Source organism: Cotesia glomerata, linkage group LG7 (genome assembly GCF_020080835.1).
Source record: "Cotesia glomerata isolate CgM1 linkage group LG7, MPM_Cglom_v2.3, whole genome shotgun sequence".
Lineage (NCBI taxonomy): Eukaryota > Metazoa > Arthropoda > Insecta > Hymenoptera > Braconidae > Cotesia > Cotesia glomerata.
The window spans coordinates 6,508,212-6,524,233 of NC_058164.1; the positions used below are offsets into that span (position 1 = coordinate 6,508,212).

Below are 16,022 nucleotides of genomic sequence, written 5' to 3' on the forward strand. Positions count from 1 at the left end.
TTACGTTTCATAGTAATTTTTTATCTATTGAATTAGATTAAACATTAGTTTTAGTCCAAATTATTTCTAAAGTGTGTTCTTTAATTAAAAAAAAAAAAGATTAAAATTATTAATATTAATTTATTAATACTTTAATTAATTTTGCAAAATGCCTGTAGCATATTTTTATGGAAACAAATTTTTTCAGTTCATAAAATGTAAGAACTGTGAATAAATAAAAAAAACAATATACAAGTTTTAATGAAACAATATCTTACAAATTTATTTTTTTTCCAGCGATGGATATTTGTACAATTTAAATTAATAAGAAGGTAAATTAAATTTTTATTGAATGAATTTTAGAACAATAAAATTAATTGCTATGTAATAAATTTATTATTAAATTTGTCGCTGTCAAATATTACGTTCATCATTTTTTAATTTATATCTGTTAAAAAAATTTTAACTGTGGATATTTTTTATTAATTTAAGTATGACCAATTGTGATAGAAATATTTAAACAAAACTACTTTGTAAGAAAAAATATTTTCTAATTAAACTAATGAATGTATAAAAAAAATGGAATTTATTACTATATTATTATGATTATTACATTGTAATAATTTATATTTACACAAAAACTTAATTAGCTTTTGAAAAACGCTTCCAATATCTTTTAACATCATCATGGCCAGCTTTGGCGACGACCATCGTTCGTTTTCTGCAACAAAGATTTTCAACCAATTAAAATAACACATTTATATAACACTTGATGGATTTAATAATAATAATTATTATTGTAAAAAATTAAAAGACCTGTCATTGTGCCAAATAAGTACACCGGTTGATGAAGCATGATCTCGTAATGTTTCAAAATCAGTTTGTGATAAAAATTGGCTATATAAAACGCCTTCGCTGAAAGTAAACCTGTTTCTCTCGTTTTCCCACAATTTTATTTGGTCAACAACTGTTGGTGGTAGCGTCGGTGGACCTGCTTCAATCATTTTACCGTGGGCATGTTGACGTAAAAATCTGTAATAAAAAACGATAATATACTTTTAATATTTTTTATTTATAATAAAAACTTTAGTTACATACCCTATTATTTGGAGTGCCGTTATACCACTTTTTAGAGCTTGTCGTACTGAATCACGAGTTAATATTGCTACAACTAAGTTTGGAAACCTATTAAAATTAATTTATTTAATATTAATCAGCCGTTTGTTAATAAAATAATTAATAAACACAATTTAGAAAAATTAATTAGTAAATTACCTGTACAGCATTTCACAGAAAAGACCTAACAGCGCGACTTGTAATTGTGAAGAAGTATAAGCATACACCCTGTAGTTTGTTTCGATAACAATGTATCCTTCTTTTTCAATATCTCGAGCCATTGGTTTATTTTTTCCCGTAGCAATATTTAACGCTAATCGCGTGGGATAAAATCTAAAATAAAATTGATTTAATTAATTTTAAAATAATAAATTGAGGCAATAATAAAAACTAGCAACTTTGCAGTCACTATGTGACTGCCGTGACTTGTGAACTATAAATAAATGAAATTTTGCTTTATTAAATAATGAATTTTGTTAAATTGCACTGTACTTTTTTTTAATATTGACGTTTTTAAAGATATAAGCTCATCCCGATGTTACACTTATCAAGAGCTTTCATTTGAGTACCCACATGCATTTTTGATATATTTTTCATATATACATATATATAATATACATAAATATATGAAAAATTGATGTAGGTACTCAAATGAAAGGTTTTGATGAGTGAAACATCGGGATGAGCTTATATCTGTAAAAATGTCAATACTTCACAAGATACAAAGTCATTTCTTAATTTCTGACATTTTTAAAGATATAAGCTCATCCTGATGTTACACTCATCAAGAGCTTTCATTTGAGTACCCACATGACATTTTTGATATATTTTTCATATATACATATATATAATATACATAAATATATGAAAAATTGATGTGGATACTTAAATTAAAGGTTTTGATGAATGTAACATCGGGATGAGCTTATATCTTTAAAAATATCAATAGTTCACAAGATACAAGGTCATTTCTTAATTATATATCTAGAGATAGAGCATTTTCAAATGCAACTTAAATATTTATCATTATAAATTGATTATTGGTGAAAATGATATAATTTTATCATATAAATACACTGGCCACAAAATTTTTCTTATTCTCTTAATAATATAGATATTGATAATAATAAAAAAATAAATTTTAAAAATTGTTTTTAATTTTAAATTACCTTCCTGATTTTCTATTACGTTGAAAAACAAGTCCAAACTCTCGTAAGTGTTGCAAAAATGTCAGCAAATTTGCAGACATACCTTCTGTACTATAATATTTACCAAGTATAGAAAAATTTAATTGAAACAAAAATGTTAGACATTCTACGAGATCAAGACCTCGTGCCTCAATGGTGTCCAAGTATTGTAAAATAAAATACCAGACCTATAATTGTAATTAAAAATTTTAAAATTTAATTGTCATTTCCAAATTAAATTAGAAAATTTAGTTATAATAATATTTAAATATTACAAAAAAAAAAAAAAAAATATTAAAAAATCCTCACTTGTGAAGCTGTATCAAGTAGCAAAAATTGAAAACCAGCTTTAGTAATAACAGGACTTCCGTCATTTTCTCGGCTCATAAGTCCTGCGTGTAACAGAATCCTTACAGCGTCAGCAGAGATTCCTTGCTGGTCTGACGACCCTACCATGTAATGCAAAAGACATTCCCACCTCTGAATAGAATACGAATCTAGAAAAGCTTCATCTCTCGGCTTATTATCAGTCTCCATTTGGTTGGACATAGTCCAAGGCTTGCCGCCTCCTATAAGAACAATTTTAAGATTTTTCTTGAACGTAGAGTTCAGCGTCCAACCCGGCATGCCTCCAGGGATCGAAGCCTCTTTCCAGACATTCAGTTCATTGAGAACCTGGACGACTTTCCGGTGATCGTCCGAGTGGAGCTTCGAGCACCAGGATGCTATTACAGCCTGAGGGACTGGTTGCTCGACGAACATCAGCCTCATCACGTAGTGCCTCGCTATCGTCGGCAGCTCGCGGAACACCGCCAGACAAATTGGCGGATTGTGGTAGAGTCTGTTCAGGATCTCTGGAGGTCGGCTTTTTAAATACTCGTGTAAATCTTTGCATTCTAATGCCGAAGAACGCAATAAATTTTGGCCAGTTGGTGCTGACATTTTTTATTTGGTATTTTTATTTTATTAAATTAATTAATTTTTATACATCATTTGTGTTTACTTCAAGGTATAACCTGAAAAAAATGGAGTTTTTAATGTTTGATTTGTTAGAAAAAATAAATCTTAATTTTAATATTAATAATAATTTAATTTAATTGTTAATATTTTGTTTATTTACCTTTTTTTATTGTTGATTTTTGGTAAACTTAAAACTACTGACAAGTTATCGCACTTAAAACTTTGAGCGAAAATCATAAAATCAACAAACAACCACAGCGACAGCACATTTATCGTGGTTCAGTTTGACACTGAAGTTAACTGACATTACAAATTTATGTCATTAATTAAAATAAACCGACGTTTTTAATTTTTTGATTATTTTTCATTTACTAAATAAGAACTTAAAAAATATTTTTTGAAAATTGCACTTATAGTTTTTCAAGTTTTTTACAAATGAAAACTTTTTTTTATTTTTTTTGTAATGATTTTTTCAATAAAAAAAAATTCTAAAAATTTTTAAATGTCGGCTAACTTAATTTTCATAATTTATTTATAATAATAAAGTAGCCGACATTTTTGAGTTTTTTAATTTGCTTAATTTATTAAATTATAACTAAAAAATATTTTTAAATAATTTTACTTATAATTTTTCAAGTTTTTAACAAATGAAAAAATTTTTTTTTAATTATTTTGTAATAATTTTTTTAATAAAAAAAAAATTCTAAAAATTTTTAAATGTCGGCTAACTTTTTTTTCATATTTATTTATAATTTTTATAACAATTGAATATGACATTAAAGTTAACAGTCACTTGACAACTTTTTAAAATCATATTTTTTCCGAAAAATTATTTTTAAAAAATTGCATTTTTAATTTTTCAAAATTTTTAAATGTCAATTTTTTCTTTACATTTTTTTTTGCCATAATTCATTTGTTAAAAAAATTCTTAAGATTATCAAATATCGTCTAAATTAATTTAATCAATTAAATTGTTATAAAAAAATTTTTATTAAATAAATTCCACATGTGAAAAATAAAAAAAAATATTTTTTTGAAATTAATTTTTTTCTAAAAATTAAAAAAATTGACAGCTGTCAGCTAACTTCACTCTTAAGTATAATTTGTCAGTTTCTATGTAATGACACTAACTACCAATGGCGTTGTAGTCGCTCTAACATAAAAATACATAGAAATAAAATAAGTGTCGATAAAATGGATTATTATCTCCGTACCATCTTATTCGGTCGATACATTTAACACATTTTATATATCCTCTTGTGAGTTAATATATTTCTTTTTATTTCTGATCTTTATTGCAAAAAAATATTTGCTAATTCCAATTATTACCTATTCTACTCTACATACTGTATGTACATACACATAGATTTAAATATATAAATATATTTGGTGATATATTTATAACTATATTATATTTAGTCTAGTGCATTCGGTACTTTATTTTTAATAAAAATATTAAAATTCCAAATACCAAATAGCCGTACTATTTTTATTCAAAACAAAAATATTAAATAAAAACAATATCAATAAATAAATTAGTTTATCAAGTGTTAGTCATTAGACTTTATAAAATATCAATAAACGCGAATTAAATCGTGACACCTTAAAATGTTCACATATCCAAATATTTAATGATATTTATTTGTATTTTTTTAAATACGCTCTTGATAGTGTCATATAGGCTAAGAATTTTTAAAGTTATAATTAATAGGTGTCATATAATTAGTTGTTAATAAACAATCCGTAGAATTAAAAAATAAGTTAGTACGATGGATGGGATTAAAAGTGAAGATGATAGTCAGCGAAGTATCAACGATGGCGATTGGCTCTGTCCTGATTCACAGTTAGTATTGTTATTGTATTTAGTATTTTCAATTATTTGTTTACTTAGCTGTTGAGGTATTTTAATTATTTATTTATCAGTTAATTTGCTAATCATTTTTTTTAACGTTTACAGGTGTGGAAATGTCAACTTTGCCAGACGCAATTCTTGCAATCGCTGTGGAAAAGGTATTAAAAATAAATCTATATTTTTTTTTTTTATTATGTATTAAGTCAATTTTAAATATTTTACTATTTTATAATACGATATAATATAATTTAGTATTAATTATTCAATTAATTGGAATTGTTTTGTTGTAGATAGAGGAGAGTATGCTAAGAAGAAAAAACTCGGTCAAGAGATAGGTAAAGTTGCTGCTGAAAAAAGTCGCGGATTATTTAGGTAATTTATCGATAATATATGAGGCTGTCATTGAAAGACATTTGATAATTTTTTAAAATTTTATTTAATAAAAAATTTATTAAAAAAAATTTCTGCATGTAGAAATTTTATAAAATATTTTTTTGGCGCTAATTTATTTTTAAAATAAAACTAAAAATTATCAGATGTTAATTTTTAATTTTAGTAATAAATAGTTGATTAATAAAATAATTTTTCTGTATTTAGTGCTGATGATTGGCAGTGTAGCAAATGTGGTAACGTCAACTGGGCAAGACGACAGCAATGTAATATGTGCAATGCACCTAAATTTGGTGAAGTTGAAGAGCGAACTGGCTATGGAGGTGGTTACAATGATCGAGGAGTAGTCGAGTACAAAGAACGACGAAATGACGACGATGACGAGTACGATGAGTTCGGTAGGCGACGCAAGAAAAGAAAAATCGATCGCTCTGATGATGATTCTAAGGATTCCAAGTACAGTAGCTCGCCGAGGAGTAAGTCAAAAGATTCTAGTGATGATAAAATAGCTGATGATTCCGCGCTGCGTGATAAAGTTAAAAGTAATGTAAGTAATCTTTGCAATTCATGATAATTTTATTACTATTAATAATTAATAATTAATTATTATAATTTGCAGTATGATGATGAAGAAGAAAATGAAGATGAAGACGACGATGAAGAAGGAGATTTATCAAAATATGATTTGAGTGAATGGGATGATTTCGTTCCGCAGAAAAAAAGGTTTACTTATTTATGAAAAATATTTTTTTTTATTTAAGTATTATGAGTGCACTTAGTTGTTCATTACTCTTTTAGTATCAATGATAATTATACTGACAAACAACGCTCAAGGTAAACGCGTACTTTTATCTCACGGGAGTTGACATAAAATTTTATTTCATTTTATTTAAATTTATCGCTTGGTAAAAATTCATTTTTTAATAAATATTTATTAGTGAAATTAACCATTTTAATTTTTATTCTCTTAAACGAAATTTCTATTTGATTTTATTGATATATTTTTTTTAATTCATAAAAAAATGAACAATTAAAAAAAAAAGTTGATTATCACAATTTTAACGAATTTTATAAATTTTATAGAAAATTGTGATATTCAACTTTTTTTTTTTTTAAATTATTTTTTTATGTACTTTTAAAATAAAAAAAATATATATTAAAACCATCAAAAAAAGATAAAATAGGAATTTTATCCAAAAAAAGAGCCAAAATTTTTTCCAACTTTTAAAGATAAAAAAGTTATCGAAATCTTTATTTTTTTCTTTCACGACATTTTTTTTCATAATAAAAAAAAAATTTGAAAATGTTAATTTTCCACCTAGATATGGCTAAAAATGAGTTTGACCCTACTTGTAAATAATTACTCATTTTTTTTTAATTCATAATTCGATTTTATGATAGTTTACTACCGATCGAAAACTTCCAGTGAGTGAAAGGCTTTTAACAGGTTTACTTCCATTCGGGATTGTGTAATTTATTAGTTAGATCGCACTGATAACCTTACGAATAACTATAATACTTCAATTAAATACCTCAGTACTTATATCACCTAGTAATTGATAAGTCTTAGAAGTATAATAGACTTTAAATAAGTACACGATTTTTTGTTTTAATTTTTTTCAGATGAAAAGGAGACTGGAGCTCGAAAAATGCCACAAGCTTTGATGATTAATTAATTAACTAATCAATTGATTAATTGAATGATAGATAATAAAGATTTGAAATTATTATATTATATATAATATGTATATTTGCTCGCAGAGGACTATGATTTAAATTAGATCATACTTCCTTAAAAATTATAGGAGTATGAAAGTAAAATTTTAGCATATGCGCGTTAAATTTATCATTGTGATATTCTAACAGTCGACACTCTAATATATTTAATTAAAAAATATAAAATCATAATTATAGAGCGATAAATTGATTATTATTTGAAATATTAGAGTGTTAAGTGATATTTAAAAAATAAATTACATAAATCAATAGACGATTTTTTTATAACAAACTGCATTAGATTTTTTTTTAATTTAAAAATTCCAGTCCTAATTTAATAAAGAAAATTATTTAATAATTAAAGCTTTAATATTTATTAGAGAATTGTAAGGAATAAAAAAAAAGAATATTATTTAAATATTAAAAACATCATTTTAATGAACTCTATAATACATTATAATAATAATTAATAAATTTGTGTGTTGCGGTAGGATCATTTAATTGAAGAAAAAAAAACAATCATCTTTTCTCACCATCTACTAAAATTACTACAATCAATACAATAACATTTGCTGAAAGTGACTTCTATGCACTTGACTTATTTTTCATTTTTTTTTTTTATTTATTCATCTTGTAAATATTCTTTATTTTTCATTTTATAATAAAAATCATTCATCAACAACATAATTAGTCAGTTATTATTATTACCATTATTATTTAATTATTTCATACATAATATTAAAATAATAATAATAATAACCATGATAATAACAATTACTAATTGTTATCATAATTATTATTACTAATAATTAATGTTTTTTTATATGCAAGTTATAATTATGCGGATATTTATTACAAAAAATTAAATAATAATAATAATAACAATAATAATAATAATAATAATTGGGATTAAGAATAAAAGAGACGGATAACTATCCAAGTTATGTAATATGGATGGGATTATTAATATATAATCGCGTATATATACAATTACGAAATTTATTTTGAGCCTGTTAAATTTTCTCCTCGTTAAAAAGTTATTTAATTTTACAATTAAAATTAAAAAAAATAATTTTTAAAAACAATTTAGTTATTATTAACTAAATTATCTGCTCTTATAAATATATATCTAATCTATAAATTTCATTCACATGTCAACGACGACATGAATAATAATAATAATAATAATAATAATAAAAATAATTTCATGTCAATGGAGTCATTCGATTCTTCACTTGGCTCTTAAATCAAATGTAGTTTAAAAAAAAAATTATTTTTAGAGATCGTTAAAAATTTCTCTTTGTTATAATCATACTAGTGTATCCATTACCGTATTAATAATAATAATAATAATAATAATAATAATAATAATAATAATAATAATAATAATAATAATAACAATAATAATAATAATAATAATATCAGTAATAAAATAATAAAAATTAAAGATGTTAGCAATGTAATACCACATTCGCATTTTTCAAATCTCATACAACAATATTAATGACACGTGCATTCCGAGCGATACAATTAACAATGTACTATTCGGACAGATAAGCCTGATTTTACACAAATATTTACAATACTACGTCATTATTATTATTATTATTAATAATATCATTATTAACACACCACCCTCAATATATATCACCAATTAACTTGTAAGCCGTACAATTATTTAAATAATAATAATAGATGACGTATGAGAGAATTTACAATGTTTATAATATATCGCAGCCGAATACCCACGTGGAGATACTAACGAATAAAACAATTATAATTATTATTATTATTATTATTATTATAATCAATAATAAGAATATAGTTAATAATAATTATATATTAATTAATAATGACAATAATTAATTATTAATTATTATTATATTGCACGGAACACCGTTGTTGCATTGGAGAGACTCGCGAAAGTGGTAGCGAGGGAATAATCATTATTCTAAATTTATTTATTTTCCATACTTTTATTATTAATTTAATTACTTCTATCGATAATAAAAAAAAGGCCCGATTCGTTCACACGCTCGCTCATCATTCATATTTAATATTTAGTATTTAAATCAGTTCTTGAACGATCGGCATTTAAATTTATTTATTATTATTATTATTTTTTTTTTACCAGCACAAGTAGTCCTGTATATTTTATTTAGGCATGAAGAACTGTTGATGCGCGTGGGAGTTTGGCGGTGGATGAAGACTGGGATGAGGCGGGCCACTGCCTCTCGTTCCAGTCGCGTACAATTGCTGCTGGAAGTTATGAAATTGTTGGGCGTAATTAGGATCGTTCATAGTGGGTCCACCGCCGACGAAAGGGCTGTTCTTGAAGTTCCCCGTTCCGCCACCCATGCTGGGAGGAAGCGGTTGGGAGGCGTCTGGAGGAGGTCCTAATCCCATAGGACCTTTGCCAGCAGGTCCATACATCCCGGGATTCTGATTAGGAACCTGATTCTGCGGCACCATATCCGGCGGGAAGACTTTGTCAGGATCCATCGGACTGCCGGGGAAGACACCACCACCAACCATGTGCTGCTGCATGCGCATCATGTTCGGCTGAGGACGCATATTGCCGACGGACGGCCTCATAGACGGATGCATGTTGGGATTCATTTGCTGGCTACCGTCCATTCTTGGAGGGCCTAAACCTCCACCAGGTCCCATACCAGGAAGCCCACCGCCCATATTGCCCGGTGGCATGCCTACAGAGTGCTGAGGAGGTTGCGGCGGTCCTCCACCCATGTTGTTGGGCATGCAGCCGTTCGGGAAGTACTGTAGATTAACAGACGGCGACTGCTGCATTTTGTTCTCCATGTTGCTAATGGAATTGCCAAAACGCGGAAGAAAGTCAAGACTCGGCGGCCCACGGGGAGGATGCCCGACGTTCGGCCTCGCGGGTAAGTACTGTATTGTGTTTGGAGCGCTGGGTTTCACCTGGATGTTAGCTCCATTGTAGGGACTGGGCCCACCCATGTGCTGTCCCATCAGTCTGGGAGGTGGCGCGTGATCGCCCCCGTACCCACCACCTCCAGGACCTGGAGGACCATTGTGTCCCATCATTCCACCGTGACTCATCATGGAGTGAGATATTTTGTTAGGCCCAACTGGACTCCCTGTGTGAGATGTTGTCGGACTGTAGCTCCCTCCGGGAGGTCCTCCTAGGCCCATACACATTCCACTGACGTCGTTGGGTTCATTTACTCCGCCACCCATATGACAGCCCCCGTTCATTTCTCCGCCGCTCATTTGCATCATGTGCATGTTGTGCGGATTGTTGAAAGGCATCATACCGGGGTTGCCGGAATGCATTGGCCCGCCGTCGTTGCCCACTGCGTTGCTCGCCACGGTGTTGGACAGCTGTTGGCTCATTTGTGCTAGCGAGGTGATAGGATCACCTCCCATGTTCATGAATGGACCACTGTGGTTCATAGACATACCACCGAGACGGCCTCTCATGTTGTTTGGATCGAGAGGTTGATTGTCTGGCTGGTTGGCTCTACTACAGGGAAAGTGGCCCATCTGGTTGCCCATTGGTGGCCCGGAGTTATTCGTTGGGTTGTTTTGTTGGTTTAGTCCTGGAGGCTGCTGCTGCGTTGGAGGCTGTTGCATTTGTTGGGGCGGCATTTGCTGCTGCTGTTGTTGTTGTTGTTGTTGTTGTTGTTGTTGTTGTTGTTGCTGCTGTTGTTGTTGTTGTTGTTGTTGTTGTTGCTGCTGTTGTTGTTGTTGTTGTTGCTGCTGCTGCTGTTGTTGTTGTTGCTGCTGCTGCTGCTGTTGCTGCTGCGGCGGTGGTTGTACTACTTGAGGCTGCGACTGCTGCGGAGGCGGCTGAAGCTCCTTGGAAGAAGGCGGTGATGTTTCAGGCTTAGTATTAGGCGAGGCAGGTACCGTTCTTGGAGGTCCCATGCTGTCTGACATGGGGTTCATCGGCACTGGACTGCTTTGTGCGCTAGCGGAAGATTTGTTGGGTTTCACGTCCACTGGAGTCTGAGGCGCGCCGTTACCTGGAGTGTGAGGCGTGTGTGGCGTGTGAGGACTGTGTAAGGAAGCACCGAACCCGCGGTTCATGCTGTCCATCGACGGACTTGAACCCTCGGATCTTGCTGGATACTGGTTATTGTTGTCCATATTACCGGATACTAGTCTTCCAGACATGTCTGTGTTGTTGACGTTGTTGTTACTGAACATAAAAAAATAAAATTATATTTTTGCTAAAAGATAAAATATGAAGTATGCATAATAAATATTTAAATAAATAAATACTTACTTTTGAAGATTACCGTCCTTTAAACTAGTATTAGGCTGTTTTTGGATGGTGAGTTCTTGTCCCTCAAATGAATTAATATATGTTATCTGCTGAGGACTTGGTACAGGCATCAAGCTTGCTTCTTTAACGCCAGCTGCATTCACCATACCACCGTGCTGTTGCTTCTGTTGAGCTAGTGTTTGCAGCGTCCGGCCAAACATATTATCCACTGTTAAAAAATTATTAATAAGTATTTATATTTTATTTATACTTAATAATAGTATGTATAATTAATGAATAAATAAAAAAAAATAATTACCATTGGATTGATTAGAAGGAAATTCAAGAGAAGACTCTTTTTGTGGTGTATTACTGGGACTGAGTGAGGTTAAATGTGAGTGTGAAACCGGAGTCCCAGGATTACTATGATTTAATCTCGTGGTAGACGTAGCGGACTGCGAACCGGGGTTTGGCGAATCCTGACTAGTCGGACTCTGCCCTGGCAAGTGTCCGGGCCGCTGAGACGTCAGCTGAAACTGCCGATTGCAGTCAGCAGGAGAGTTGAGCGCTGAGTTCGCTCGCGGTGATGGCAACGACAGGTTACTCGTCGGATTGTTCGGCGAGGACGGGTTTGGACTTTGGGTCGCGATTGGCACACTGGCTGACCGCGTTGTCTGGTGGTAAGGCGGCGGAGGTCCTTGACTCCGCGGCATACCGGCCATCATACCCGATCCACGCAGTGATACTGATCCAGGACTTCCTATTCCACTCTAAAAAAAAATAATTTTATTAATTTAAAAACTACTAGCAAGCTTGCAGTCACTATGTGACTGCCGTAATTTATAAACGTTAAATAAATAAAATTTTGCTTTATTAAATAATGACTTTTGTTAAATTGTACTGGACTTTTTTAACTATTGACGTTTTTAAAGATATAAGCTCATCCCGAGGTTACAGCCATCAAGAGCTTTCATTTGAGTACCCACATGCATTTTTATATATTTTTCATATATATATATATATATAAAATTGATGTGGGTACTTAAATGAAAGGTCTTGATGAGTGTAACATCAAGATGAGCTTATATCTTTAAAAATGTCAATATTTCACAAGATAAAAGGTCATTTCTTAATTACTTACATTTTTAAAGATATAAGCTCATCCCGATGTTACACACATCGAGGCCTTTCATTTGAGTACCCACATGGCATTTTTGATATATTTTATATATATGGTATTTGTGAAATATATAAATATATGAAAAGTTGATGTGGGTACTCAAATGAAAGGTCTCGATGAGTGTAAAATCAGGACGAGTTTATATCTTTAAAAATGTCAACAGTTCACGAGATACAAGGTCATTTCTTAATTACGTGTCTAGAGATAGAGCAGCTTTTCGAATGCAGCTTAATACTTATGATCATAAATTGATTATTGATGAGAATGATATGAATTAATTTATTTACGTTTATATTTTAATAAAAATAAAAAACTTACTTTATTTTTTCCGTCTAAAAATGACTGCTGGAATTTATTTACGTTCCAGTCAATGTTATTTGGACCGGGACCTCCGGATGTACTAACAGGCGGCATATTTCCAGGAATGCCCCCAGGAGGCATCGGCAGTCCCGGTTGTGATGGATCCATCTGGGCATTCGGATCGTCTTTTTGTTGCTCAGCAAAAAACATCATCTGCATTTTCCTTATCGTCGCGAGGGAATTTTCTCGGTGCTGTCTTTGCTGTGGCGTTAAATTTTCGTCAGGAACCTTTACACCTTGTAACGACGGCTGTAGTCCGCCTGGACCTGGACTTGTTGATCCACCCAGTAGTGAGTTAGGACCTATCGTCGTATTAGGATTTTGATTATTCGCCGGATTTCCTGGGGAATTCGGCACAAGGCAAGGCACGTCTAAATTTGTATCGTCCAACGAAGACTCGGGGTTACCCATGGTATTGCTACCATTCAGGCTTCTTAAATTGGACTGGTCATTCCAAAACGACGGAGCGTTAGGGTCGAGGACTGGCAAATCTGGCGGTTGTTCCGTCGGAAAGCCGCTGTTTGGTGGTGGCGGGTGACCACCACCACTCTTTTGCTTCATTACCGCCAAATTGTTTAACCATTGGGCAGGATTTTGCCGAAACTGGGCTACTTTATTTGGATGTCTCTGTAATGAGCAATAAAAATAATAGTTATTACAATAATAATTATATTAATTAATTAATTATAATTACACAATAATTATAATAATCTGAAGTCGGTTTATCTAATTGACATTGACTTTGATCATTAATTGAATTCGTAACCTTGACTATCTTGTAAATGTCTACTATTTTTTTTATAGTGTTACTTAATCACTAGTTTTTATCATAATAATTTTATTGACAGAGAAATTGTAATTAAATAATTTTTAATGTGAGTTTTTATACTAAGTATCATTGTATATAATAGGTATCTTACTTTACTCATACTATTATGTTTACTAATTACGAAAAGTGTGTAAAATATCCCGTAAAAAATCTTAAATTAATTTTTGAATAACTAACAAAATAAATAAAAACTAGCAACTTTGCAGTCACTATGTGACTGCCGTGACTTGTGAACTATAAATAAATGAAATTTTGCTTTATTAAATAATCACTTTTGTTAAATTGCACTGTACTTTTTTTAATATTGACGTTTTTGAAGATATAAGCTCATCACGATGTTACACTTATCAAGAGCTTTCATTTGAGTACCCACATGCATTTTCATATATATTATATATATAAATATATAAAATATATGAAAAATTGATGTGGGTACTCAAATGAAAGGTCTCGATAAGTGCAACATCGGGATGAGTTTATATCTTTAAAAATGTCAATATTTCACAAGATAAAAGGTCATTTCTTAATTATTGACATTTTTAAAGATATAAGCTCATCCCGATGTTACACTCATCGAGACTTTTCATTTGAGTACCCTCATGGCATTTTTTATATATTTTATATATGTGGTATTTGTGAAATATATAAATATATAAAATATATGAAAAATTGATGTGGGTACTCAAATGAAAGGCCTTAATGAGTGTAACATCGAGATGAGTTTATATCTTTAAAAATGTCAATAGTTCACAAGATAAAAGGTCATTTCTTAATTATGTATCTAGACATAGAGCATTTTTGAATGCAGCCGTAATACTTAGTAATAATAAATTGACTATCAGTAAAACTGATATGAAACATTGAAAAGACAGAAATTCAAATCAAGACCTTTGCAATGAAACTAAATTTCACTTAAAAAAACCGATATTATCATATAACTATCCTTGATACAAAATTTTTGTTTATTCTCTTAATAATATAGATTAAACATACCTCGAGAAATTTTTTAGTTGAAGTTTGAGAACAATGATAAGCAATAATAGAGGGAAATTGTCCTTGTAAAACAGCTTCAGCGCCTTTATTCGCTAATATCGTCGAAAAAACAAATATTTGGCTTTGCTGCTGCATATACTGGGCCTCACCACCAGTTCCACTGCCCATTTGTTTAGCAAGTACATTGCTAACCAACGGTTGGATACCATCTGCAAATAATAACACCAAAAATAAACTCCAATTTTTTAAAACATCCAATAAAACATTAAGAAAAAAAAAACATACCACTGGAAATATCATCACTGGGATTATGATCACTTTCCTGCTTGACCAGCCCGATCATAGACTGTCCTCCGTTGCCGTTTTGAGCATCCGCGGGCATATTATTATCCCCATTGGCTGGGTCCAGCCCCGGGTCACGAGGACACTCGGTGGTGTCATCGTTGACGGGGACGTCGTCGTGGTTTCCACCAGGCGCTTCCTCTTTGATCTTAACCGCATCACCGTCAGGCTCCTCCTTGACGACGGTGCTCGAAATACAACTCGACTCGTTGGCCTTACTTTTTTCTGTTTTCATGGCTCAAGATATTTGTTGCGGTTAAATGTCAAACATCAACAGCTGATTTTTTAATTAAGAGCCTCATTATACTCATTATACTCCGGGGTATCTTGGCGTACGTACCATAAACAATCCTCAGCTCGAACCAAAAGATTGAGGTTAAAAGCGCACAAAAAAAAAAACAAAAATGGAGATCACTCCTGTGATTTATAAATACAAAAGTCTTTTAACCAGACAAACTCCAGCTACATTAAAATTATCTGTGGAAATAATTCCACGGTAGCAATTTCTAAAGTTTGCTTTAAAATAAACCACTGGATAATGCATTTAATTAATAAATAAGCTAACCAAAACACTCAATATCCAAGCGACTGGTCGTCATCTTTCACAAATTCACCCGCTAAAAACTTTCCAAGCCGTCAAATCACAACTCATCAATCAATCTTGAAATCTGTCAAAAATAAAAATAAAACAATAATTATAATAAAATAGTTATATTTAATAAAGTATTAAATAAATAAATAATAAAACTTACAATGCGGCATCAGTTGGCAACATAATCACCCATCCAGCCTCCGATATTCCGAAATGACCAGCAGCAATCGGAACATGATCAGTCAAACTAAACCCAGATAAACACTTGTATAAATTA

General features: G+C 31.1%; 3 protein-coding genes across 7 annotated transcripts; 1 reads left to right on the plus strand and 2 right to left on the minus strand.

Moving 5' to 3' along the window:
* Positions 1-542: 542 nt before the first annotated feature.
* Positions 543-3,521, minus strand: LOC123268894 (general transcription factor IIH subunit 4). Of its 2 annotated transcripts, none has more exons than XM_044734332.1 (7): positions 3,406-3,521; positions 2,592-3,300; positions 2,265-2,470; positions 1,255-1,428; positions 1,078-1,164; positions 796-1,011; positions 543-700 (listed from the first exon to the last, which is right to left on the minus strand). In XM_044734332.1, the coding sequence occupies exons 2-7, from the start codon at positions 3,222-3,224 to the stop codon at positions 622-624; spliced, it is 1,395 nt and encodes a 464-aa protein (XP_044590267.1). In that variant the 5' UTR covers positions 3,225-3,300; positions 3,406-3,521; the 3' UTR covers positions 543-621. The 2 variants fall into 2 exon arrangements, with proteins under 2 accessions (XP_044590267.1, XP_044590268.1); XM_044734333.1 differs by having other exon boundaries at positions 2,592-3,298; positions 3,403-3,521.
* Positions 3,522-4,746: 1,225 nt separating this feature from the next.
* LOC123268901 (zinc finger Ran-binding domain-containing protein 2-like) lies at positions 4,747-15,583 on the plus strand. Of its 2 annotated transcripts, none has more exons than XM_044734348.1 (6): positions 4,747-5,085; positions 5,200-5,252; positions 5,385-5,466; positions 5,692-6,031; positions 6,104-6,191; positions 15,483-15,583. In XM_044734348.1, exons 1-6 carry the CDS (start codon positions 5,012-5,014, stop codon positions 15,581-15,583), a joined length of 738 nt encoding a protein of 245 aa, XP_044590283.1. In that variant the 5' UTR covers positions 4,747-5,011. The 2 variants fall into 2 exon arrangements, with proteins under 2 accessions (XP_044590283.1, XP_044590282.1); XM_044734347.1 differs by lacking the exon at positions 15,483-15,583 and adding an exon at positions 7,108-7,399 and having other exon boundaries at positions 4,762-5,085; positions 6,104-6,207.
* Positions 9,171-15,540, minus strand: LOC123268891 (probable serine/threonine-protein kinase yakA). 3 transcript variants are annotated; one of them, XM_044734327.1, is made up of 7 exons: positions 15,097-15,540; positions 14,812-15,020; positions 12,948-13,616; positions 11,769-12,219; positions 11,471-11,678; positions 10,966-11,383; positions 9,171-10,923 (listed from the first exon to the last, which is right to left on the minus strand). In XM_044734327.1, exons 1-7 carry the CDS (start codon positions 15,386-15,388, stop codon positions 9,355-9,357), a joined length of 3,816 nt encoding a protein of 1,271 aa, XP_044590262.1. In that variant the 5' UTR covers positions 15,389-15,540; the 3' UTR covers positions 9,171-9,354. The 3 variants fall into 3 exon arrangements, with proteins under 3 accessions (XP_044590262.1, XP_044590260.1, XP_044590259.1); XM_044734325.1 differs by having other exon boundaries at positions 9,171-10,926; XM_044734324.1 differs by having other exon boundaries at positions 9,171-11,383.
* Positions 15,584-16,022: the final 439 nt, after the last annotated feature.

What these genes read in the sequence shown, in the direction of transcription:
- LOC123268891 (XM_044734324.1), bottom strand. Translation starts at nt 15,388, where the DNA reads ATGAAAACAGAAAAAAGTAAGGCCAACGAGTCGAGTTGTATTTCGAGC. An exon ending in TTTTAGACGGAAAAAATAAA is followed by an intron (nt 12,220 to 12,947) that starts GTAAGTTTTTTA and finishes ATTTTTTTTTAG; the next exon opens with AGTGGAATAGGAAGTCCTGG. An exon ending in TCCTTCTAATCAATCCAATG is followed by an intron (nt 11,679 to 11,768) that starts GTAATTATTTTT and finishes ATTTTTTAACAG; the next exon opens with TGGATAATATGTTTGGCCGG.
- LOC123268894 (XM_044734332.1), bottom strand. Translation starts at nt 3,224, where the DNA reads ATGTCAGCACCAACTGGCCAAAATTTATTGCGTTCTTCGGCATTAGAA. An exon ending in CGTAATAGAAAATCAGGAAG is followed by an intron (nt 1,429 to 2,264) that starts GTAATTTAAAAT and finishes ATTTTATTTTAG; the next exon opens with ATTTTATCCCACGCGATTAG. An exon ending in CTTATTTGGCACAATGACAG is followed by an intron (nt 701 to 795) that starts GTCTTTTAATTT and finishes TCTTTGTTGCAG; the next exon opens with AAAACGAACGATGGTCGTCG.
- LOC123268901 (XM_044734348.1), top strand. Translation starts at nt 5,012, where the DNA reads ATGGATGGGATTAAAAGTGAAGATGATAGTCAGCGAAGTATCAACGAT. An exon ending in AAAAGTCGCGGATTATTTAG is followed by an intron (nt 5,467 to 5,691) that starts GTAATTTATCGA and finishes TTCTGTATTTAG; the next exon opens with TGCTGATGATTGGCAGTGTA. An exon ending in GAGTGAATGGGATGATTTCG is followed by an intron (nt 6,192 to 15,482) that starts TTCCGCAGAAAA and finishes CCGGGGTATCTT; the next exon opens with GGCGTACGTACCATAAACAA.